Source organism: Daktulosphaira vitifoliae, unplaced genomic scaffold (genome assembly GCF_025091365.1).
Source record: "Daktulosphaira vitifoliae isolate Bord-2020 unplaced genomic scaffold, ASM2509136v1 Scaffold_4, whole genome shotgun sequence".
NCBI lineage: Eukaryota > Metazoa > Arthropoda > Insecta > Hemiptera > Phylloxeridae > Daktulosphaira > Daktulosphaira vitifoliae.
In genome coordinates, this window is record NW_026099575.1 from 3,096,913 (window position 1) to 3,122,584 (window position 25,672).

Below are 25,672 nucleotides of genomic sequence, written 5' to 3' on the forward strand. Positions count from 1 at the left end.
ATTTACTTTTATCTCAAATGATTACAACATTTCGTTATTTGAAGTGATAAATAAAATTTTTCTTAACCTAGTTAACTTAAAATTATCAGAAAAATGTGTACTGAATAATGCATTTTGTGTGATATATATCAATTCTTGATAAAAAATTGTAGTTGATTCTATACATATTTTATAAATGAACCCTAATTTGTAAATTTTGGAGCTTTTTTAACTGTAGTACAGTGTGAAAAATCTAAAAGGAGAAAATATCAATATGAAAAATCATCCTATTTATACTAAAAGCTTAGTAATTAATATAACTAATAACTATAGAATGTCTTCTAATATAAGAAAATTTTTAATAAAATAGAGTTTGAAAATTGAAAATGGTCTTCAAGTTATTAATGGCTTAGTAATATGGAGTGGAGGAATATTAGTTTTTAATTACATTGTACATAATGTGAGTAAAGACTTCTTTCTATTTTTGGTAATGTAATTAGCAAATTAACATAATAAAAAATCGAGTAAAAAGCATTCCAATGCGCAACTATGGTAAAATAATACTTATTTGTAATTGATAAATAACTTAAAGTGATCATATTTACTTAGATTTAAATATGTGGTGGCCCTAGACTCATCCAAAAATTTATCATCATTCCCTTCAGAATACATGATTTTTTAATAGTTAATAATTTCTTAATTGTAATAAAAGAAATATTACCTTTATAATTAATTTCAAAATTTATACGTTAGTAATTTTTTTTATATTATATTCATCCATTCACTTTTTTAATCCTACTGAAAAAAAATTATAATAAAATAAGTTGATTATACAATAAATTAGAATATTATTTTAAATTGAGATTCATTTTATTACTTTAAATTAATGTTTGAAAAAATAATTCGAACACATTTTTTGTGAAAAACGTGATTGATATTTTTATTGAAGTTAATATTTTGAATACATTGTAATTATAAATAAGTAGCTAAAATTTATAATCTGGATTCTATTCAAGTTGATCATTTTTATAAAAGACACTCATTTTCCCAGTAACTATTGAAAATGTTAAATTTTTGTAAAGCTAAAAATTATTTAATAAAAAAACTTCAACAATATTTAGTTAAATAATAATTTTTTATTTCTTTAAAATATAAGAACTTTCAAATAATTTTTTTTTATCATTTTTTCTACCTTGTATTACAATAGAAATTATTCAATTTTTTACCAAAAGGTAGGAAAATAAACAAAATATGTGAGGTCTTCAATTTTACGGTGATTTGGCAAAATCCGCCCCCTCTAAATTCGACTCTGGATGCCAATAATGATATATGAATTATAAATAAGACTATGCATAAAAAATCATAAAATTTAAATCAGTTTAAAAAGTTGATGAATATATAGTTTTTATATTTGAAAAACATATTATATTTGAAGAAATCCTAGACAATATGAAATAATGTCTGTTAAGTAGTAGCCACATCAGGCATCTTAAGTGCCCCTATATTTATTGATAAAAAAAAATATGATACATTCTTTATTATTCTAATGTAAAATGTTTAAAAAGAGTGTTAAATTTTGTTATAATTTTTAAATTAAAACATTCACTTGTTTAACTAAATTTCGTAATGTTATATTTTCTACTGTAATGTGAGGTTTAATGGGGTCAAAATCACTGATAATAAATAATTATCAGAACAAAATTATTTTGTATAATGTACACATAATACCTCATTTGATAACCTTTTAAAATAAAATAATAAATATGTTTGAAATTAGCATAACAATTGTCATTAATCTCATACTTATCAGACTGATAAATGTGTAGTTAACATGGAATGCAATTTTTTTTAATTTTTAGTTAGAAATTAATTCATAAATTCTATTAATAGCCAATTAAAATATACCAAGTATTTCAAAATAATATAGCTTAATTAAAACATGAAATTACTTAAATTTTGAAAATAAAATTATAAATTATTTCTTTTATTACAATTTAATTACAATAAATAGTTGAACGTGAGTAAAATTTTAATTTATATTAAAATTTTGTGTTGTACAAAAACATCAGTTTGAATTAAAAAAGTCGGATCACTAAAAATAAATAACTACTAAAAATTGTACAAAAAATTATTGATAAGTCATTAATTTCTACTTCAAAGTCATATTTGTAGTAGACAGTGACGTAGACATTTTTATGTGTGGGGGTTCTATCCCCATCGTCCCATCCATAACTAAATTGTAGACACTTTTTTAATTAAGATAAGGTTTTTTTTTATACATTTTTAAATAAATTTGCATAAAATATAAAATTTAATTAAGGGGTAATTTGTCAACCAAACTAGCAACAATTCCATTTTATTTATTTATTGTATAAAGTATAAATAATATTTAGTTTATTTATTTATTATTAATAAATGCCATTTTTTTATCGATTAAATGTTTGGCAAATATAAATAAATAACGAAATTTTATTACAATCCTTTTAACTTTTATATTTTTAATTATTAAAATATTTAAACAAATTCTTTAGGAATAAGAGTTTTTATGCAAAGAGTAGATTCTCTTATGACGAAAATTATTGCGCGATGGAGTTAGAAATTGAAGGAATAATAAAATAATTTATAATGTATACGTCTGACCTCTAGCAAGATACTAAGTATTGGGTAAGTCATAGGAGGGTATTTTTTATTTTAACAAATTTATGGTTTGGATAAACTTAAAATAAAGTTTTTAACTCAATTGGAACCACGTAGTGTCAAATGACGTAGTTACTGGGTTTTGCCAAAGTGTAAATAGAGAATTAAGCCTTCCGGATGAAAAATTAGACACATTATTTAGAAAATTATATACATTGATATAAATTTGGTTGGTCTAAAAAATAATCATTAAAAAAGAGTTAAAATGTATAATAATATTTCTTTTGTACGAGGCAGCTAGACCGTAGGACGGCTAGTTGTGCACCGCACTAGAATGCCGTTTTACCTTAAGCCTGTTTAAATCGCTATTATTGAAGCGGAAATGGGTAACCTGTGGGATGACGGCCAACTGTACATTCAATAAGTAACGAGAGTAGACAATAATGAAATAACGAATAACCACATATATTAGAAATTCTTCAGAGAGTATCTTAAATTTAAAGGATAGCGGGGAGTGTTTAAATACTAATGGCCAGCAAAGCGGCAAAAACAAAATAGTTAAACTCAATTAAAACATACAATAAATAACATTAAAAAATAATATAAAACTCAGCTGAACAGAAGAAGTTGTTGATAGTGATGAGTGGACTGTATGAGATCTTGTGGTAATGGTGTCGAAAATTTAAGTATGACGAGTCAGAGTGTAGATCCAGGGACGTAATGGCAGATGAGAACAGACGGCGGAAAAGCGAATACGGCAATGAAGATATTTAGTGATGGTCAGAGCCCAATCATTAGTGGCGTGTAAGGACACGAGAACTTTTAGCACAAGGGTGCAATAAATAAATAAAAGATTAACGGCGTAAAATGGCCGAACAATTTACAATGTAGCAAGCGAAGGCGCTTGCTACAGAAGAGAATGACACATAAAACAAATTGACTGACTGACTTACGACGATGAACTGTACACGGATGATAATTGACACGAAGGTCATCGATTTGCCGTGCTGGGTGGGCAAAGGGGTGAATGAAGCAAGACGCTGGATCTGCTGTCACACTATATAATATAATCAACGATGTTTGTAACAACTGGTCTAATAGATCTTTTCTAAAGGCATTCTATACCAAGAAATATTTTTAAGGGTTATTAAAAAGTACTTGCCTGAAATCTTCAGTTCTCTAACTCACATCTTATTCATGCTGAATGAAAGTTAAAAAATCGAACATAAGAAGAGTTTAATATTTTTTGCATTTAATAATTACTATAAAAAACACTTTATTTGATTATCTTCTTTCCTATTTTCTCCTATCAACAATATATCAAAAACAAATAACATACACCATAGTACCTCTCCTTGTCTTGCCTTAGTAATTTCATCCTTTGCTATAGAAAATAGGTAAGGGTTTAAAACAAAACCTTAGTGCACATCTACTATTATGTTGAAATCCTCTAGTTGTCCATACACATTACCCTAGTACAAGTGCCTTCATATATATATTCTCTATTACATAAATATACATTTTGTGGACTCTTATTCTCATTTGTACACAAATGAGACAAATTTACAAGATGAGAGTGTTGAATGGAATAGGTTATGTAATAATTAAAATATTTAGAAATTATTCGTAATATAATAGTATATAATATAAAATATATAATATAAGAGATGTACAACGGCAACGGGTCACTTTACTCGGAATATGCGATAACGCGTGGTGCTTGGAGAGTTACAAACATACATACATACATACAGGTGAAACTAATATAAGCGTGTTAATTTAATAATTTAATAAGTATTAAGAAATATTAATAAATTTTTTTTTTTTAGTTTGCTGGATTTTCAGCAGAACGTATGGCTGATTGCAAATGTAAAGTTCTAATTACTGCTGATAGTGTATATCGAGGTGACAAATTGTTGAATATAAAAAATATTTGTGATTCAGGTAATTCATAGATACTCGAGTAATATTGATAAAATTATAAATTTTTGAATACATTCAATAGCAGACCGACAGAAAAAGTGACCTTGAAAATCACACTTCTAGCATACGTCGCTTGTTACTAGTTACCAAATTTATATAAATCCTATAGGTGTAATTATGGAGGGATATAGATGTCATATTTATTGAAGGTGGGGGTGAAAAATTGATTTATTTATATCCTCTCATAAGACGAAATTATAATTATATACCAAGCATCTTAACGGGGTTGCTAAAAAGACCTTGCCTGAAATCTTCAGTTCTCTAACTCACATCTTATTCATGCTGAATGAAAGTTAAAAAATCGAACATAAGAAGAGTTTAATATTTTTTGCATTTAACGGGTCACTTTACTCGATAGATGGTGAAATTACAACTAAACTGTAAACATGTATAGAATAGGCTGCATTGAGTAAAACAACATAATCGTAAAAGGAATGTGTCCCTTTGACCTTGTACTATACTAACATAAGTAAAAATACATTAAACTGTTATCTTAAATAATATTACTGTACCCAGTGTGTTGTTTAATAATATCAACAGAGAGAAAATAGACTTAGATGGTTTGGTCATATTATGAGAAAAGAGGAATCGGAAGCTATAAAAACAGTTATGGAAATTAATTTTGAAGGAAAAAAAGGTAGAGAAAGACCTAAAAATAGATGGTGGGATGTTATTGAATACGATATGAGGACGGCTGATGTGTGCGTAGATTATGTGGAAGATCGTCTTAAGTGGAAGTTTAGCATAAGAGCCCAAGTAGTTAAGATTAAGGCGAGGAAAAAGAAGATGGTCTCACAGCTTCCTATACCTCCGCTCAATAATTAAATCTATAGTCCTTTGTTCCACGTAATATCTTCTAAAGTTTAATATAATATATAATATAATCAATAATAAATATTATTATTATATTATCTTAAGAAAATTATTTTATTAATCACTTTATTTTGCTTTTAACAAAAGCAGAGAGAACGTTTTTTGCTTTGTTAAAATTCTTTAAATCTAAATTCCTTTTAAAGCAAACAAAAACAAGACTATATATCAATAATAAGGCCGATACTAACATATGGTTGCGAAGTATGGACTACTACAAGTGTAACACAGCGAAGACTGTGGACTTTTGAAAATAAGATATGGAGAAGAATATGTGGTCCGATCAGGGATCTAAGGACCGGTTAATGACGCAGAAAGTTCAACCAAGAATTAAAGGAAGAATTAAATATAGTTATAAATAAGGGATTCATAAAGAGTCAAAGGATAAAATGGCTAGGACATGTTATACGGCGTAAAACAGACACATTAACCAAGGTAGTATTAAATTAGAAACCAGAAGGAAGAAGGCCACTAGGTCGTCCTCGGAAAAGATGGATGGATATCGTAGAAAAAGATTTGGAAGACCTTGGAGCACAGAATTGGAGAAAGATAGTACTGGATCGAGATAAGTGGGCTGATTTAGTGATGGCGGCAAAAACTCATATGATACAATAACAATCGGTTGTAAAAGAGAAGCAAAAAAAAGTAATTTGGTTAAAATAGAAATATTGAAAATGCAAACAAAAAAAGAGAAATATATTGAATCACAAGATTCTGAATTTACGAGGGCAGTTGGAATTAACACACGAAAAAAAAATTATTAATAGATATTTTTGGTAGAGTTCTAAAGTTACTAGTCAACCACTATCAAGAATTAAATAACGTATTACAAAAAAATACTGAACTTATAGCTTCAATGCAAAGCTGAGAAAATATTAATATAGTAGTGTTTTTTATTTTTTATTGTGTCTGTTACCACCCAATCTCAGCTCCTTGACAAAACACCAGGTAATGTGATAAAGGTAATATTAGGTGACCTTAATGCTATGCGTGGGAAAGAAACCCAATTTCAACCAACAATAGGAAAAGAAAACATGCATTTGTAGTAACGACAATGGGTTGAGAATCATATCCTTTGCATCTTCAAAGAATATGGTAATAAGTAGCACAACTTACCCTCACAAGAAGATTCACAAGGGGATATAGAGATCCCCGGATGGCAAAACTATTAACCAAATAGACCACATACTTATTCAAGAAGATTTAGGTCATGTATTGTGGATGTAAGGAGCTACAGGGGAGCAGATTACGATATTGACCACTTTTGTTGATATCAAGATTTAAGCTAAAATTGCAAGATCATATCAATGTAGAAAGAAGAAGGAAACAATTTAGTGTAAATTTAGAAGCGCTAAAGGATATAGAGACTCAGAGAAATTATGCAACTAAAGTTGGTAATCAGCTAAGAAAACTTGAAGGACAACATGTAAATTCAGAATGGGTCCAGGTCATAACATTTATAAAGGAAGTAGCAGAACAAAGCATAGGAAGAATAGAAAACAAAAACAAAAGGAATAAATGGTTTAATGAGGCCTATCGCAAAGCAATCGAGAAACGGCGAGTAGAGAGAGATAACTATAATAGAATAGGTGACCAAAATACTAGAGAAACATAGGTAAAGGAACGAAAAAACTGTAAGCGTGTGTTGCAAAGAGAAAAGAGAAACTTCTTGAATGGAATACTGCAAGAGGCAGAAATAGATAGATCACAAGGTAGTATAAGACATTTTTTCAAAACCATAAAAAAGTACAGTACATTTAAACCAAGCCTAAAAGCTGTAAAGGATAGGGAAGGGACAATACTTATGAAGCCAGAAAAGAAAATAAGATGGAAAGAATGCTTTGCTGATTTATTGGATGGCACAATACCTCTCGACCCGATAGAGAAGAAAACATTTCTTAATAATATTAAAACTTAAAAGTGATAGAAATAGTCTAATTGCACATTTGAAAACATCGCGAAATGTTGATTTAGAATATTATATTTTTGTTTCTGATGAAAGTTCCTTGTAGTACAATGTATAAAACTTATAACTTTGTTAACTGTTAAACTTTATCAAAAATGACCAAATCAGTATAATTTTTTTTTTTATATAGATGCATGTCTTTATCTATCATTTGGTTTTTTTTTTTATAAATCTAACCCTTTACCTGCCCATAAGAGGGATTCAAAATAATAACTTTTTTTTTTAGTTAAAGTAAATCATTAAAATTAATTCAGTTCTGGATATTTCAATTGTAGAATCTTTTTAAATATCAAAAATTACTTAGAAATGATTACTATGATTTCTATTTAAGTGTTCTATTACGATAAAAATGCAAAAAATAATGAGTTTTTCTGATAAATTTACAATAAATAGTAATTATAAAACTTTCTGACTGCATATTAATCTTAAAAATAACATTGTTTTAATTTACATTAAATTTTCTATTTAATGATTTATTCTAGTCAACGAAAGAGTAATTTTGGCGAATAACAGAAAAAATTCCCAACCAAATTTTTTTTTTTTTTAAAGTAGGAAATTGGTGGATTATTCCAAAAGCAACATCAACTCTTATTTCTTTAATTATATCATGATTAGTAGTTCTTTGATTTTAAAATATAATATATGAATATATACTAATTTTAATTATTAAATTTAGTATGAAATTGATATTTAATATTGTAATTTAAACGGAGAAATTATAAAAAAAATAAAGAATTTATATTTTGCTTTACTTTTACGTGTATTAAAATTTAAAGGGCTTGATACAATAATTTTTAATAAAAACTGTTTGTTACTTGTAAGCTAAACTTACAAGAACCCAAAAGAGGGTCCACCCTGGGCCGAGGCAGTGCCGGAGCACCAGGGATTTTGGTACCTTATACTAGGGGAAAAGGTCATTTATAAAATATGATTTAGAACAGTCATTAAAATTTATTACACATTACAAGCAATTTTATTTCTTGTTCTTATAATATAATACAAATATTTGAAAGAGAATTGTACATAAAAACAAATTAATTAATTAAAAACATAGGTCCCAAATAAAAGGGAAAATATAGGGAACAAAAAAAAACATTACAGTAAGATACTGAATAGATTAATAGTAATTTAGTTATGGTCAAAGATATCAGAGGAATTTATAGTCTGTTTATGATTAAAAGTTAAGACAATATATAGTGATTGATACCAATGTTATATACAAGTTGTCTATAGACAGTCCGGCATTCAAATAGCCGGTGTTCTTTATAAAGTATCATAATTCATGACTAATAAAGTATGAACATAATGATCTATTTCTTTTTTTTTTATCAAGTCAGTGTTCCTGATAAGAACTAGTCACTAGCTATAAAACTATGTTAACTGGAATAAATTACTTGCTGGATTATATTAAATTTCAAATGTCATAACCACAATATAATATAACAGAACAAAAAGGAAAAACATGAGCATGACAGATCCAACGCATGCGTCAGGGTACAGTGGACATGTCACCAACGTCAATGAGTATCCTCTACATAAATGTAGAGGACTCATTGAGATGTTCACCATGTCCACCCTGACGACACCCGAGGAAACTGTCAGCTCATGAAATAAAGAAAAGAGAGAAAGAAAAAAAAATAGACGGATTGACCATTGACCATATAATATAAAATTATAGTTTATCTATATAGTCAGTAACTAACATTTGTGACCACATAGTCAGATCACTCATAAACAAATTACTTAAATAACATGTTAAAACAAATAACAGATAAACAGAGAAAAGAACAGAAGAAATATACCACATTACAATTAGTTGATGTTGTCCAAGTCCAAGTTATTAATTTGAGGTGTTGCCATAACAATGGCCAAGCCAAAATGAAAAATTGTTCTTCCATCTTTGATTTCTTGACAAGATCGCAGAAGAAAGACAAAAAAAAATGGTTGACGCCAACGGGCCAAAATGTATTCCACGATGAAGAGGAAAAAAGTGAATTGAATGATGATGAGAGATTCTTTTTTTTTTAAATTTATATAGATCAATTTAATCAATAATTATGTGTGTATGTGCAACACTGAACCTACGGATGTACGACGCGCACTGTTTGAATACAGTTACCTGTGACCTGATACTCATGATAATTTTATTACGTTACATACTATAAAAAAATGCACTAGACTACAAGGAACTTTCATCAAAAGCAAAAATATACTTTTCTAAATCAACTTTTTGCGTTGTTTTCAAATCTGCAAGTAGACTATTTCTATCACTTCTAATTTTTTATATTATTACATATATAAAATAATAATTAAAAAAAAAAAAAATTTGTTTTCAAATTATTATTGATTTGATTTTTAATATGTTAAAAATAATCAGTCCAAATTTTCAATTTTAACCTATTTTTTTGGTTCTTTAAAGTTAATGAAAAATTATTGATAAAGATTTATGAAAGTTTAAAGTAAAAAAAATTGAACCATGACTTTTAGCTCAATTATAAGTTTAAAATTGACATCTAGGCCAGTCAACAAAGGAAAAATTGCGGAAAAAATTCCCAACCAAATTTTGTTTTTTTAAAAGTTGAATTAAAGTATGTATAATGACATACTAATAGTCCGCATTGATTGGAATTGAGCTTTTTTTTTACAGCCTCGCAAAAGTTAAAAAATATGAGCTTTTGTTATTTTCTCAAAAAATATTTAACTTACAAAAAAAAATTTCATACAAAAGTTGTTTAAAAGACAATTATAAATTAAAAAATTATCTTATATTTTTTCATTTAAACAAATATTTTTCGAGTTACATTACATTTAATATGAGTACTAAAATTTATATTCCATTTTTTTCATTTTACGGTTACTTTTTATCATGTTATACTTACATTAGACTCAATGTTATAAATGCATATGTGTGTATGTGTGAGTTTATTTATTTATTGTATCATTAAAGTGTAGTGTATATTAATATACAAGCGATAGAGTAGGTAATTGATTTGACGCTATATTGTTTAAACCCAACTAAACGCTAAATTGTACATTCCGAAATAACAATCATATTATGTCAATTGCCACCGGAATATCTGGTAATATTTTTCTTTTTCTTTGCCTTAATCCCAACTACTTGGGGTCGGGCACCCTTATCCTAAGATTCCACTTGACACGATCTCCCACATCTTCTACGCTCACATAAGCTGTCCTCATGTTGCATTCAATAACATCCCTCAATCTCTTTTTTGGTCTTCCTCTATCTCTTCTTCCTTCAAAATTAATTTCTGTAACTGTAGTTACAGCTTCCAATTCTTCTCTCCTCATAACATAACTAAACAATCTAAGTCTATTTGCTCTCATCTTATCCACAATTGACGCAACACCTATACTTCCACTTATATGCTCGTTCCTTATCCTATCTTCTCTATTCACTCCACTCATCCAACTAAGCATTCTCATCTCTGCTACACTTATTCTCTGCTCTACTTTCTTATCAACCGCCCAACACTATGAACCATACATCATAGCTGGCCTCACAATTTCATACTAAATTTAAAAAGTATAATTAGTATTTATTCATATATTATATTTTAAAATCAAAGAACTACTAATCAGGATATAATTAAAGAAATAAGAGTTCATGTTGCTTTTGGAACAATCCAGCAATTTCTCTAAATGAATCACTATCTACAGATTTGCATTGAAGCGTTTCTTATGATGGTCATTTTAATCACTGTCAGATATCATCTATACTTGTCCCATCTATGCCTCGAGCCCACTGTGCTACCGTTTTTTTATATTGAAACCTTAGGTAATTTCCTTTCGTCTGATATCATTTTTTTTGAAAATCTAACACTTATTCTGCTCACAAAGGAGATTTAACTTTTTTACAAAAACTAACATTTTTAACTTAATTTTTGAAAATGTTTCGGAAATACTGCGTCCTTTAAACATATATCAAATTAAAGTTTATTTTATGTACTATAAAATGAAAAAAAAAATTTGTCCCGACGACCTATCTTCTATGCGCAAATGGCTACCGTATTCAAAAATATGCTATTATTCTATTAAAATTCTAGGTTTTGTATTTTATTTTAAAATATCTTATTAGGAAAATATATTGACTTTCATGAATATTATGTAATTTAATTGACATAGAATAAAGTTCATAAGACATAAGAAATTAAACTTATTATTTAAAAGACAAAAAAAGCAGGTTAAAAATTATTACTTTTAATATATTAAAAATCAATAATTTGAAAACAATTAATTATAAAAATTATATAATATATAAGTAAAAAAATTACTAATCTGGATATAATTAAAGAAATAGAAGTTAATGTTGCTTTTGTAATTATCAACCAATTTCTTAGAATTAAACATCTACAAATTTGCATCGAATCGTTTCTTATGATAGTGATTTTAATCAGTGTCAGATTAAATCTATGCTGGATCCAACTATGCCACGTCCCCACTGTGCTGGAATTTTTATTAAGAGAACAATTTTTGATTTTCAACAAAATATTTTGATATATTTAACAAAAATTTTAGCTTCGATGCGAAGCTGAGAAGGTATTAATTTTACCATGATGTATTTTTTTATTAAACTTATTTTACTAAAGGACTTTTTTCAATGTATGCATGCTTCTGATGGGAATAATTAGTTTAGTATAACATAATTCATATCATAATTCTTGTTTAAATGCAAAAAATTTAAAATAATTACAGTGAAATGAAAAAATACAAAGTAATCACTTAAAAGTGTCATAAATGGGTGGCTAATTATTTTATCAAATATTCGTGTAGTGTTATTGTTTTAGCTAATACTATTTTTGCACTTATTTTGTACAGCTTATATATATACACATATATATTAATAAATAAAATCTAAGATTTCTAGATTTTTATGTTATATTTAATTATGTGTTATTCGTTTTTTTACATAATAAGTAAACATTTAAAAAGATAATTTTTTTAAAAAGTTTATTTTGAATTCTTTGATGCTCATTAATGTAAATGATACAAAAATTTAATTCTGTACTACATTTGTTGATTAGGTCATGTTCCTTGTTTACAAGGTTACAATATGTATGCACTTTTCCTGTGTTTTACTTGACATTGTGGTTTATACATTACGTCTCGTGCCAGCACTAATACTTGTACATTAACTAGTTAAATTTCCTGCTTTCCCATAGATATCCCTAAATATTTAAAAATTGATCAATAACGAATTTTTTAATAATTATTATTACTAATTATTACCTACAAGGTTTTAATGTATGTTAAATAACATACATTTTCAAACAATTTTAAAAAATACCTCTTTTATAGCATACATTACAAAACATAATTTAATTGTCTCTTTTCTGGACTTATTAAATAACTGATTTATAAAAATCAAATAATGATAACATCGTATCATCAAATTTCAAGTTATATTTTCACATTGAACTTGAACCAAATTAGTTATTTAGTAATAAACAATACAATATTATCATTCTAAAAAAACATTCTGAAATAATACACTGGAAAACTTAATATTTTAATTAATATAATATACAAACATATTATTTCTGACTGAATAATAATGCATTTGATTAAAAATTTTTTAGTTTAAATCAATAGAAACAAAATCTTAATCTATTATACTTGTTTAATTAAGGATATTGTTTTTCGAAATGGAGATTTATTTTTAAAATAAACAAATTGTTGATAAAAAAATATATAAATTAAACACCAATTCAATATAAGTTAATATTTCACCAAGAATTGACATATATATTTAATAAAATGATAGTTTTTTAAGTGCCTATTTAAATATAATCCATGTAGTTGTTAGTAGCTAAACTGATTAGATGCAGCACCATAATAATCGAATTGTATAACATTTACAATGTCAAGGTCATTTACATAATTGTCTAAAAGGCCCGTATTAAATTATTAAAATTTATTAGTACCATATGAAAACTCAAAAGTTACACAGAAATAAATATAATTAAAAATACATTTAAAATTTACACTTATTTAACAATATTTAATACTGCTAAATAATTATTAAACTGAAATGTATAGGTTAAATTTTACTAAATAAATGTCACCTTTAAAGCTGTTTTAACATCATTAAAAATATTATAATTAAGTTATGCAACGAAAAATTAATCTTAATTGCTAAAAAACATCGTATGATATTAATTATCGACAGTTTTATGAATTGTGAAATAGTTTGTCTCATAAAAAAATTTCTAATGAATTAATTTTAATAAAAAAATGAACCAAAAATTAAGCATGCTATTAATTAAGGGAGTATAGTGTTAAACAGTTTTTTGTTACATTTCAGTAATAATTTATTACTAAGATCTTCAATTCATTTAAGTTATCATAATTTTTGTTTCGATACGTATCTCAAATATTAATAGTTTTACTCTGCCGTGTTTTTTTTTTTTGTCAACTAAAATTGTATACACGATTACTTTACTCCTACTAGACCGATTTTGCTCAACGACACATTAATAAAAAGATCATAAAGCATAGATAGTTGAACCTGTCGACACCATAAATTTAAACTTTTTCCCTTAATCCTCATAACTAAGGGAAATGTCATAAATAATTACAGTTATTTTAAAACAGCAATGTTGATATTTTTTGATTTTACAACTGTAATAAATTTTAGTCAACTAGTTAAAAAAATATGTCTTTTTTGTTTTAATAAACAAATTGGCTGTAATCGATTTAAAACGGATTTAAATGTTTTAAACATGTTGTTTTATATATTTTAAACAAGTTTTAAACTCGATTTATTCAAATAAAAAATAATCATATAGTAATGCAAGCTGATTCATGGTATAATCCAATAATGGCGATACTATAACAACAGTTTACATTAAGTGTTTTAGTTGTAGGCATTGAACACATATTCTTATGGTATAATATACACAAAATTAAAAAACAGGTTAGGTATAGAAAAATCTTCTAAATTAGTCTCTATATCTAAAAATTTGAATAAGTTTATATAGTATGTTCAGTAAGTAAGAAAACAGGTCAATTGTTACAAACAATGAATAAAAAAAATATAAATCTGTTCCTTACTTACTGAACACTCTAATTGTTAACTTTAATGTCCGATAATTCCTAAAATTCAAGATTTTAGATAGTTTTTATTTTTTCACCTTAAATCATATTGTAATAGTTCTAATTTAATGTAGATTTAAAGAAATTAGATTTTGGAACATTATCAAATTTGACTTTTAGGTAAAATTTTGTAAAATGGAAAAAACCAGGTTTCCATAGAAAAAAGAAATTTTTTTAGGGTAATGTCTTTAACAAGACACAATTTAATTTTTAGGAGCTTCATTTAACAAAATGGATCCATTAAGAACAGAAAAAATGTAGCAACACACAAAAAAAAAACAAAGAGTACTAATACCATTTCAGGTTCATATCATAAAATTATGTTTATTACATAATTTTTAGCTGTTGTCCACTACTTTTTTATAATTACACTATTGTAACTATTTTGTTCAATTAAAAAAGAAAATTTCTTAAAAAACAAAAGAAGTATGTCAACTTTAAACTGACAATAATTTTCTTTATCACTTTTTCTTGTGTTTATAGGAGTGCAAATTGGTAATAATTACGAGGTCAAAATTAACCGTTAAATTATTTCTATTAAAAATGCAAGTAAAATGTTAAGGTATTTTGAATAAAAACGATTGAATAATTTATTTAAGTAATTTAAATATTTTTTGTGTTTTTGTGAAATGTAAGGAACTTGAGCGGTTTATTAGACGGTTAACCTACACAAATGGTTTGTTTTTCGATGTCCAATGTTCCGGTTTTTCACTAATTTGTTTATTTATGATTTCGAATATGCAAATTTAAATGCTTTATAAAATATTAGTTCAAACTAAAAATTAGAGTAGCGTAAGATAAAATTTAAAACTATTATTTTTAGTTATAATAGAAGAGCGTGTAAACATTTTTGTAGGAAATTTTTTTCGGACAAACATTTGAGTTTATACAAAATTCTTGTATTTTTTCAATTGACATTTTTTTTTAGTAAACGATTGACTCGTAAAAAAATTATGTTGACTTGTATTTTTTAATCGACTGAGAAAAACATGAACACTTTTTAAGTGTAACATTTTTGCATGTACCATTTGTAATTTTAACCACCTATTTAGATTACTATTACAAAAATATGATATATATATATTTTTATTAAATCATCAACTGCAGTCAAGATTTTACTAAAAGTTAGCTTTAAAATATAGCCCCGTTATTAGTACTTATAAGTAAAACATAAAACATATAAAATTTCTATAGATGTTTTATGATAGCGCTAATAGTACTATAAATTCGCAATATTGACACGGCGTTCCCTTGTTCAGTATTGCGATCTTGCGCTTGCCAAATAGCGTGCCGAGCGTTTTTACAAGTAGTCAGTGGCGTGGCGTGTGTCCGACGAGTGGTGTGTTTTCGGGCATCGTCGTAGAAGCTTGCCGTCCTGTCTACCTGTGACAATATATCGATCGCGTTGTAATTTGTTATTTGTTTTCGCGACCAGCAAAAACATATCATTTTTTTATTTTTAGACCACGTTGAATATTTTTTTAAAATGTCAAAAAACATTTACCTACCGAATTATGAACACTCCGAAAATGCTCACATACAATCCATGGAACAATACCGACAAATGCATAAAAAATCTATAGAGTCACCTGCCGAATTTTGGTCGGAAATTGCAGATCAATTCTACTGGGAAAACCCATACGACGTCCGAAATTTTTATTCTTTTAATTTTAATGTGAAAAGCGGGCCCGTTCAAGTCAAATGGATGGAAGGCGCCACCACAAATGTGTGCTTTAATTTATTAGATAAAAATGTTCGTAGAGGGATGGGCGATAAAATAGCATTTTACTGGTATACTAATTATTATTTATTATCACTTATTTTAAAACAGTTAAGTCAAAAACTATTTTAAATTAATTTATCTCTATAAAATAAACACATTGAGAGGTCACTTCTTTTATTTTTAATAGATCACTAAAAGCTGTTCATTTTTTCATAAAAAAAAAAAACAGTTTTAATTATATAAAAGAGTAATAGATCTAGCTCCATATTAATTAGGTATTAAATTTATTTTTAATAATTTTACATTTAAATATTTACATAAAAACATGTATATATGTTAGCTATGTTCTGCCGGGGATTAGCGGAGATCTTTTAGTCAAAGGGCGGACTAGTTTATATAACCCACTGACTTAATAATATAATCAAATAATATTTAATATAGTAGTCGACTATAATATTTAAAAAATATATGTTTGGACTATTGAAGTAACTATAGGTGGCAGACTATCTCTCCTCTTTAGTTTCATTCTCGTTAAGAACCATGGTAACTTTGAAATTTAAATAAATTTTGAAAAACTTTATATTTTGAAATCTAGTGAAATGAAAGGTAAATATTTTTCATTTTAATTTTCAGTCATACATAAAACTGTTTTAATCTTTTAAGATCCATAAAACACAATCAATGTTCTGTATACAAATAATTAGTTTTCTTAAATTTGAAGACGTTGTCACATAATAATAATAATCAACTTACATTACATGAAATTTCAAGAATGTTTTAAATAGTTTTTAAATTAATTAATAAAAATAAACATAATAAAGATTTTTACTCTATGTAATTCTTTTAAGTTATATTCTATTTAACACTGATTGTCAATGCTGTCCTAAAGCTAAAAATATTGGTGGTATAAATTTTATTTTTGCTAAATGATTAATTTTTTTTAATTCTACAATCTTTTTTTAAGATCTCTTATATTATCTTATCTCTTATATTAAAAAATTATGATTGGAACGATTAAGTTTTGCCAAGGGGGGATGATACCCCAAACAATCTTCTCATAGGACGGCACTGCTGGATGTTCAAATAGGGTATAGGATTTTAAAAATAATTATATTTGTGTAAAAATGCTTTAATATTAATTTTATTCATAAAAAAAATACTGTAGCATATAATGTAACCTATATTTTGACATATATCAAGGTACACAAGTATATATCCTAGTTAGGTGTGATTCATAATTCTCAATAGTTTTGGACATTATGATACATAGTTTTAACCTATAATGATAATATGTTTTTACTTGTACATGAATATCAATAAAAATCAATTATTTTTTTGTCAATCAAATTGCTATCTTTGGTCAATACAAAAATCAAGAAATAAGTAACATTCATATTTTATTATAAATTAACAATATTTTTAAGCCATTTCGATTTCTTAGTGTGAAATGAATTAAAGGATTAATATAATTCTTTTCTCAAAAATAAGAACATTTTAGTTATTGAGTATTTATTAAGATTATAGTGACTAAAAATACAGTTTTCGGCTTCACTCCTCTTCTCGCCCAGGTATAATATTGTTAATAGTTTTTGAAATATTGGTCCAGAAGTTTTCATAATTTTTTTTCATCATTTTCATCATATATTAAACAAATTAATAAATTATATATGTTACCATTTGAAAAAAAAAAATGTAGATACCCTTATAAAGTATAAGGGAAGAACATAAAATATATTTCATGATTGATAAATTGAAAAAAACTAACTAGAGTAGGTAAAAAACCAAAATTTATGTTATTTTTTATTTTTTAAGCTAGTTATACCTTGGTAAAAGTGCGCATTTTTGTTTCTATCGCATATTTATTATACTCGTATGGCAGTTATAAACAATTTGTATTTTTCTTAAGCTAGACAATGTATCAAAAAATAAAAATTAAGTATAAATAGTAAAATTAAAAATCTATTTAATGAGTAATTAACTGAAACAAAATGAAAAATAGAAGCGTACTTTTATGCCATTAACGGAGTAAAAGTCTAGTTGGTATTGAGTAAGTTTTATCGAGATAATTAATAATTAAATAACGGTTTATACAGTTTTTTTTTCTTGAAATAACAAAATATTGACAAAGATTATTGACTTCAGTAATTTTGCAATTCAATATCAAATTGTTTAATTTTGATGAGTGAAAAAATAAATTAGCCATTTAGGAATACATATTTTTTCCAAAATATAATATATTTCAATAAATAAGACAATTAAAAAATTTTTAAGTAAAAATTATTAGATTTATTATTCAAAATTAATAAAATAAAGTATAAACCTCATTTATTTTAAAATAAGTTAAAAAATTATTCTTTTAGAGCTATGTTAGACTTATACCCCAAAAATTCTTAAAATGTTTTTTTGAAATTGTATGTGAAAATAAAATTATGTCATTACTTAATATTGATTTATAAAAATATTCTATCAATAAAAAAAAAATAAGTTTTATAAAATTACTTCAGTTTACTATTTATTGCTATTAAAAAAATAGTTGGTTCCCCTTATTAATTATAAGATATAACTTATAAGGGATGATGCTAAAAAGGTAATTAATAACTCATATATCCAGAAATATACGAAACTAAAAAATAATTTTCTTAACATAATTATTATTTTAAAAGAAATCGAATGGCTGCGTTATAAAATATCTTTTTATATATGCGAAATTATTTTCAATTGTAATATCAGTTTTTTTTTAATTAAATTTAATTAAATTAGATTACTTTAAAAATAAAATATTTCGTTCGATACTAATAAAACATACTTTTCTAACCATAGCTCATAACTATATTTGAGAAATTCAAATCGTTTTATTACGTTCTAAATCTATGTAAGAATAACTCAGAAGAGTACTTATAATTTGCATACTAAAGAGCAATCTTATTTTTTGATAATTTTTGAATATTTGATGTTTAGAGTTATGAGAAAATTATTTAAAGTTGAATTTAACAATACCGTTTTAAACAAAAAATAACTTTAAAAAAATCATTAAACACGATATGTTTAGAAGTTATGTCTCAAGGACACTAAAGTTTTAAAGAGATTATCAGTTTTCATTAATATGAACAACAAAGTTAATAGTATAAATGTGGAGGTCATAAATGATTTAGTTAGTTATATAAAAATTATAATTGCGTATAATAATCTTGCCCATTATTGAATATTGGGCACAATATTTAATATTATACAAAAAGTTTATAAATAATGTTTTTATGGAAATAAACTTTTGAACCTACTTTTTTAAATTGTAAATGGAAAATATGAATTTTTTTTATAAATATTTAATCTTATATAGTTCAAATTTTGATTAGTTTTTTATAATAACATCGTCAACGTTTAGCAATTAGATTTTATATAATTAGCATTGACCTTCACTAAAATTTAATTTACACTTTTATATGCTAAGAATATAATTAGGTATTACATTTGTCATGAAAGTATACAGTTTTAATAAATTTAATTAGCCTACTAATTTTGATCAATAAATTTGTAGTATACTTTATGTAATATTTAAGTAAAATATTTAATATTGTTATAATTTTTTTAAACTAATAATAATGAAATAATAAAAGAAAATGATATGTTCAGTATTTTTTTTTTACATTAATATCGTCAATAAAATTAGAAAAAACTCTACTATAAATAAATAAATGAAATAAAACTACCGATACTAAATTTTTTTTTTAAATTAAGTTAAAGATCTATATGAACTTGTTGTTTACTATAGTTTTCACACGAGTCTTATATAATTATTATATAAGATATTGATGATACTCTATAAATATCATCTAGCACATAAGTCAACTTTTTTATGAATATATTATGAACTGTATTAGTAAAATATAATTTGAATAGTCTTTATGTTCATTTAAATTTTAATCTAATAAATAACTCTTATAAGGCATGGTCGTCATTATTATTCATTGTCGAAGTAGGCCATTCGACATTGTAACCTACTAAATTACGTTTGCTCAAAATATTTCTTAAAATTGGGTTATTTATAACAAAAAAATTACTTTAGAATAGATACTTGGTAACAAGTCGATCGTAATCTAGGTTATAATTAAACAAACCATATTTTTTTCATTCTGTGCAAGACAAAATATTCTGAGAGCCTATTGTTATATTTTTATATATTTATATGATAAATTTATAATTGTTTAGGTAATATTAATATAAATGAGTTGTTATGAAGTTATTTGACTAGATAGAAATTACTTATGCTAAACTAATGTGTATGTAATGTGAATTCTTTTGCGGTCTCGGAATCAACAGAGGGGAAAATTAATTATTTCTTATAATTAAATATTAATCACGTCTTTATATTTAGTTCTGAATCATTTAGAAAATTGTTCTATCATAAAGTTTTATTTAGTATATGCTGTTAAAAATGATGGTTTATATTTCCTATCAGCTTAATTTGACATTTTAGTGATAAAATTAAATAGTATAGAAAACACAAAACTCGTTCATTCAAAAATTCCAAGGAATTGTTGATTACTTCAGTCTTTTGGTTTATATGCATTTATTTAAGGTGACGATCAAAAAAAAAAAGTGTGAAACTGTAAGCCTATGTTTTTGATTATTTTAAAACCCAGTCTATTATTATTATACAACTAAAAATATGGTAAAGAGAAAATTATAACTTTTAGTGTGTAATTTTAGCTTTAATTTAAAAAATGCCAAATTTCGTATTATTTTTGGAACATTTGAAAGTTAAATCGGAATAGTTAACTTTTTATATAAAAGATGATATTTTAAATCTCTGCTTATGGCCAGGTAAAAGCCATATTAAAAAAAAGTATATTTATTTAATGATAGGAAAGCAGTGCCTAAGGTATTTATTTAAAAAATTCATTTTGATTTATTAATTTTTCAAAACATTTTGAAAGATGTAAGTAAAAAATGTCAAAATTAAACGATTTCAAAAATCATAAATTATCCACTACTTTATAATGATCGTTCTAAACAAATAAAGGTTAAATTTAATTACAACTGAACATTTTTAAAACAGCAAAATTATATTATATTCAATTTATATATTTCTATAATTCATATAAATATAAATTGTTGTTAATTTTAATTGCAGGGAAGGTAATGATCCTGAAGATTACAGTAAAATAACGTACAAAAAATTACTGGAAGAAGTATGCAGGTTCGCTAATGTAATGAAATCTAAAGGAGTCGTTAAAGGAGACCGAGTAGCAATATATATGCCTATGATTTTAGAGATCATTATTGCTATGTTGGCTTGTGCTAGAATTGGCGCTGTTCATTCAATTGTAGTAAGTTATATTGTAACATTTTTTTTATTGTATGGTATATTACAATAATAATCATTATGTTATGATTATTAATGTATGAAAATTTAAAAAACTTATCTAAACTTCTTTACATTATAATAATGTTTTCATAACATAAATGTTTGTAATACTATACAGTCACTAGTTCAACAATATATAAATAAATGTATAGTTATAACTTTTCAGGTTATTAATATAATTTTGATTAAATTTAAAATCCGAGAATTGGTGTATAAAATATATTTGTCCCTGTAGATAGGGGATAAGAATACTTCTACGGTCACTCTATCAGTCGTAAGAAGCGACTAATCAGGTTTACGCAGTATCGTATGATCTTGCTGTGGTTAATACTTATTTTAGAAAGAGGGAAGAACATTATATAATTTATAAGAGTGGAAGTAAACCATAGATTGTTTATTTTATGTGGAAAAGAGTGAGTGTAAAGCGAGTAAAATATTGTAAGTTATGCCAGGCGAGAGTGGCCCTTCACAATATAGATTGATGTTAATGGAGTTGTGGTGTTGTGGGAAGGGATTATACAAAAATAGAAGGAACAAAGGAGAAAAATCGAGGATCCGCGCGGTGAAAATTGAAAGGGGAATAAAAAAAAGGGTTTTTAAAGACGGTAAAAGATAGGACGGAATGGAATGTCGAGAGAGACATAAATTATGCGTGGAATAGATTTGCTAGTTGTGTAAAGTCTACTGCAAAGGAGATTGTTGGCGAGAGTAGGATTACAATGCCAGGAAACAAAGAAACCTGATGGTGGAATGAGGACATTAAAAAAATCATAGAAAGTAAGAAAAAACAATTCAATGTTAGGCAGAAGAGCAAAAAGAGAGAAGATTGGATGGGGTATAAACGTTTGTGCAAAGAAGCCAAGTATGCAGTAAATAAGACGAATTTTAAGAGGTATGAGTTGTTTGATAGGCTAGGAACAAAGGAAGGTGAGAAAGAAGTCTATAGACTCACAAAAGTAAGAAAAAAAAGGTATGAGATTATTACTATGTAAAGTGTATAAAATGTGTTGATAATAGGATACTATCGAGTGATGATGATGTGAAAAAAGGTGGAAAGAGTATTTTGAAAAATTACTGAGTGAGGAATATCCAATAGAGACATTAGAGTATATCTCGTAGAACGAGGGACTGGTAGATTTAATTAGTGGCATCAATGAAAAAGAATAAAGCAGTAGGACCAGATAAAATACCAGTAGAAATATGAAAATATTAGGCTGTGTTGGCATAAGGTGGTTAAAGAATCTTTTAAATAAAATCTTATTAGAAGGGAAAATCTCAAATGAATGTAGGAATAGTATTGTGGTGTCGATATTTAAAGAAAAAGGAGACTTATAGGAGTGTGCAAAATAACGAAGCATAAAGCTTATGAGTCATAGTATAAAAATTTGGGAAAAGGTAATAGATAAGAGAATAAGATCGTCGGTATCTAAAAACAAATTTAAATTTATGCCTAGTAAGACAACAATGGAGCCATTATTTTATGTGAGACAACTAATAGAAAAGTTTAGGGAAAAGAAGAAAAAAATGTGTATGATATTTATAAATTTGGAGAAGGCGTATGATAGAGTACCGAGAGAGTTCTAAAATGGGCATTAATGAGAAAAGGAGCTCAGGAAAGATACATTAATAAATAGAAGATATGTATTATGGCACATGTACCAGGGTAAAAAGCATAGAAAGAGTAACAAAAGGTTTTAGGCTAAAAGTAAGAGTGCACCAAGGTTCTGCTTTAAGCCATTAGTTATTTTCTATAGTGATGGAAGAAATTACTAAAAAATACAAGAAGTACCAGCTATGATGTATGGTTCAGAGTATTGGGCGGTTGACAAGGGAATAGAGTAGAGAATGAGTGTAGCAGAGATGAGAGATAAAATATTATATTATAATAATAATCAAATATTGGAAAAAAAGAATTGACAGGATGTTTATTTGTTCTCATCCATATTACATTGAATTAATATCAGGGTTTTCAAAAAAATTATGACAAAGTAAAAGTTAAATATCTCAAATATTGTTAGAAATATTTTATTATGATACTTGCATTTATCAAACAATTTAACAACTTGTTAGCGCGGGATAGTTCTATAGAATACTGGCTTCATTATTAAAAATAGATGATACCCATTATTTTTGAAGGACCTTTTAATTTTTTTTACATACCAAGCATCTCGAGATTCTGAAAAGACCACGTAATTTAAACAAAGGTATTTTCGTGATATTTATTAAAAAGTTTGTCACAAACTTTTAGCTTATTTGGTAGTGGTGTATTTAAAGGGACTCCCATTGACTGAGTCATACTAATACTGATTATCATATTATAGCATCAAATTTATTCTTGTAATTGGGAACACACATATATAACTAGCTTATAAAAAAGGAAAAAGGAGTAATTTTTTCAATTTGATTATTATCTATTATATATAATAGTTAGTCATTTAAAAAATAAAGTTGACGCCCCTATGTGTTATAAGGAATGTTCCAAAAAAGTAATAAATAGATAATAAATCAAAAAATATTTCTAGCTAAAAAAACTAATTTTTTTTTTAATATTGAATTTATTTGAGAGTAATCGAGTGGTTTATGATAAACCAATCAGTATGTATAAAATAAATCATAATTCCTATAAAAACATCCAAGTTACATTTTAAAAATAAATATAGTTTAAAAAAACTAAAAAACACGCCTTTAAAGCACATCGAACTAAAAAGTTAAAAATAATTTTTAAAATAAGCTTAAAATAATTATGAACAAAAAATACTAGTATTATTGTGATAAAAGCGTGGATACTTTGTGCTATATTTTTCGTATATTGAGCGCCCGACGCTTTTATCACAATAATACTAGTATTTTTTGTTCATAATTATTTTAAGCTTGTTTTAAAAATTATTTTTAACTTTTTAGTTCCATGTGCTTTAAAAGCGTGTTTTTTTAGTTTTCTTAAACTATATTTATTTTTCACTTTTTAGTTTCATGTTATGATAGTAGTTACTATCAATATCTTGGTTGTTACGGGTAACGGGAAATCAGAGTTCGATTCCAGAGAGGGAATCAGAGTAACGGCTACCACATCCAAAGAAAGAAGCAGGCGCGCAAATTACTCACTCCCTGAACGTGGAGGTAGTGACGAAAAATGACGATACGGAAATCATTCCTCGTAATCGGAATGAATACTTTATATCTCTTAATTAGAATAAAGCGTGTTAATATATAAATTTTAGTTTTAAATTCAATAGTAATTAGAATATATATATATACAAGTAAAGCGACTTAAGTACGTAAACGTATCATGCACTAGGTATAGCCGTGTTTTGTGGGCGGGTGGGTCGGACTAATGTTATACTTGATATATAAACGGCGGTAGGAATATCGTAAGCCGTATGGCACGCGGATGGTATTGGTCAGTCAACATAAAAATTTGTTTATATATATATATATAATATTGATGACAAGCACGCGTGTACGGGTATGATTACCAAAAATAAATTTATACAGGAATAGTGTTGTCGTGGTGTTTTGAGCGAGGCGTGGGGTGGGGTGAATGCGTTATCACATTCTAGTCTTAAGGCCATAGACGACGGAATATGCGATAACGCGTGGTGCTTGGAGAGTTACAAACATACATACATACATACAGGTGAAACTAATATAAGCGTGTTANTGACATTCTAGTCTTAAGGCCATAGACGACGGAATATGCGATAACGCGTGGTGCTTGGAGAGTTACAAACATACATATATACATACAGGTGAAACTAATATAAGCGTGTTAATTTAATAATTTAATAAGTATTAAGAAATATTAATACATTTTTTTTTTTAGTTTGCTGGATTTTCAGCAGAATCACTAGCAGAACGTATGGCTGATTGCAAATGTAAAGTTCTAATTACTGCTGATAGTGTATATCGAGGCGACAAATTGTTGAATATAAAAAATATTTGTGATTCAGGTAATTCACAGATACTCGAGTAATATTGATAAAATTATAAATTTTTGAATACATTCAATAGCAGACCGACAGAAAAAGTGACCTTGAAA

The 25,672-nt window shown here is 26.3% G+C and overlaps 1 protein-coding gene across 3 annotated transcripts in view; it reads left to right on the top strand.

Annotated features, from left to right (window-relative positions):
• The first annotated feature begins 4,466 nt into the window (after nt 1-4,466).
• Nucleotides 4,467-25,672, top strand: part of LOC126906373 (acetyl-coenzyme A synthetase) — a 32,877-nt gene continuing 11,671 nt past the window's right edge. Inside the window, exons 1-3 of one of the 3 annotated variants that reach the window (XM_050686949.1) lie at nt 15,820-16,339; nt 21,403-21,598; nt 25,457-25,583. In XM_050686949.1, the coding sequence (XP_050542906.1) occupies nt 16,035-16,339; nt 21,403-21,598; nt 25,457-25,583 (628 nt within the window). In that variant the 5' untranslated portion in view covers nt 15,820-16,034. Of the gene's footprint in view, nt 4,561-15,819; nt 16,340-21,402; nt 21,599-25,456; nt 25,584-25,672 lie in introns of those variants that run through there. The other 2 variants (XM_050686948.1, XM_050686950.1) reach the window with 2 other exon arrangements.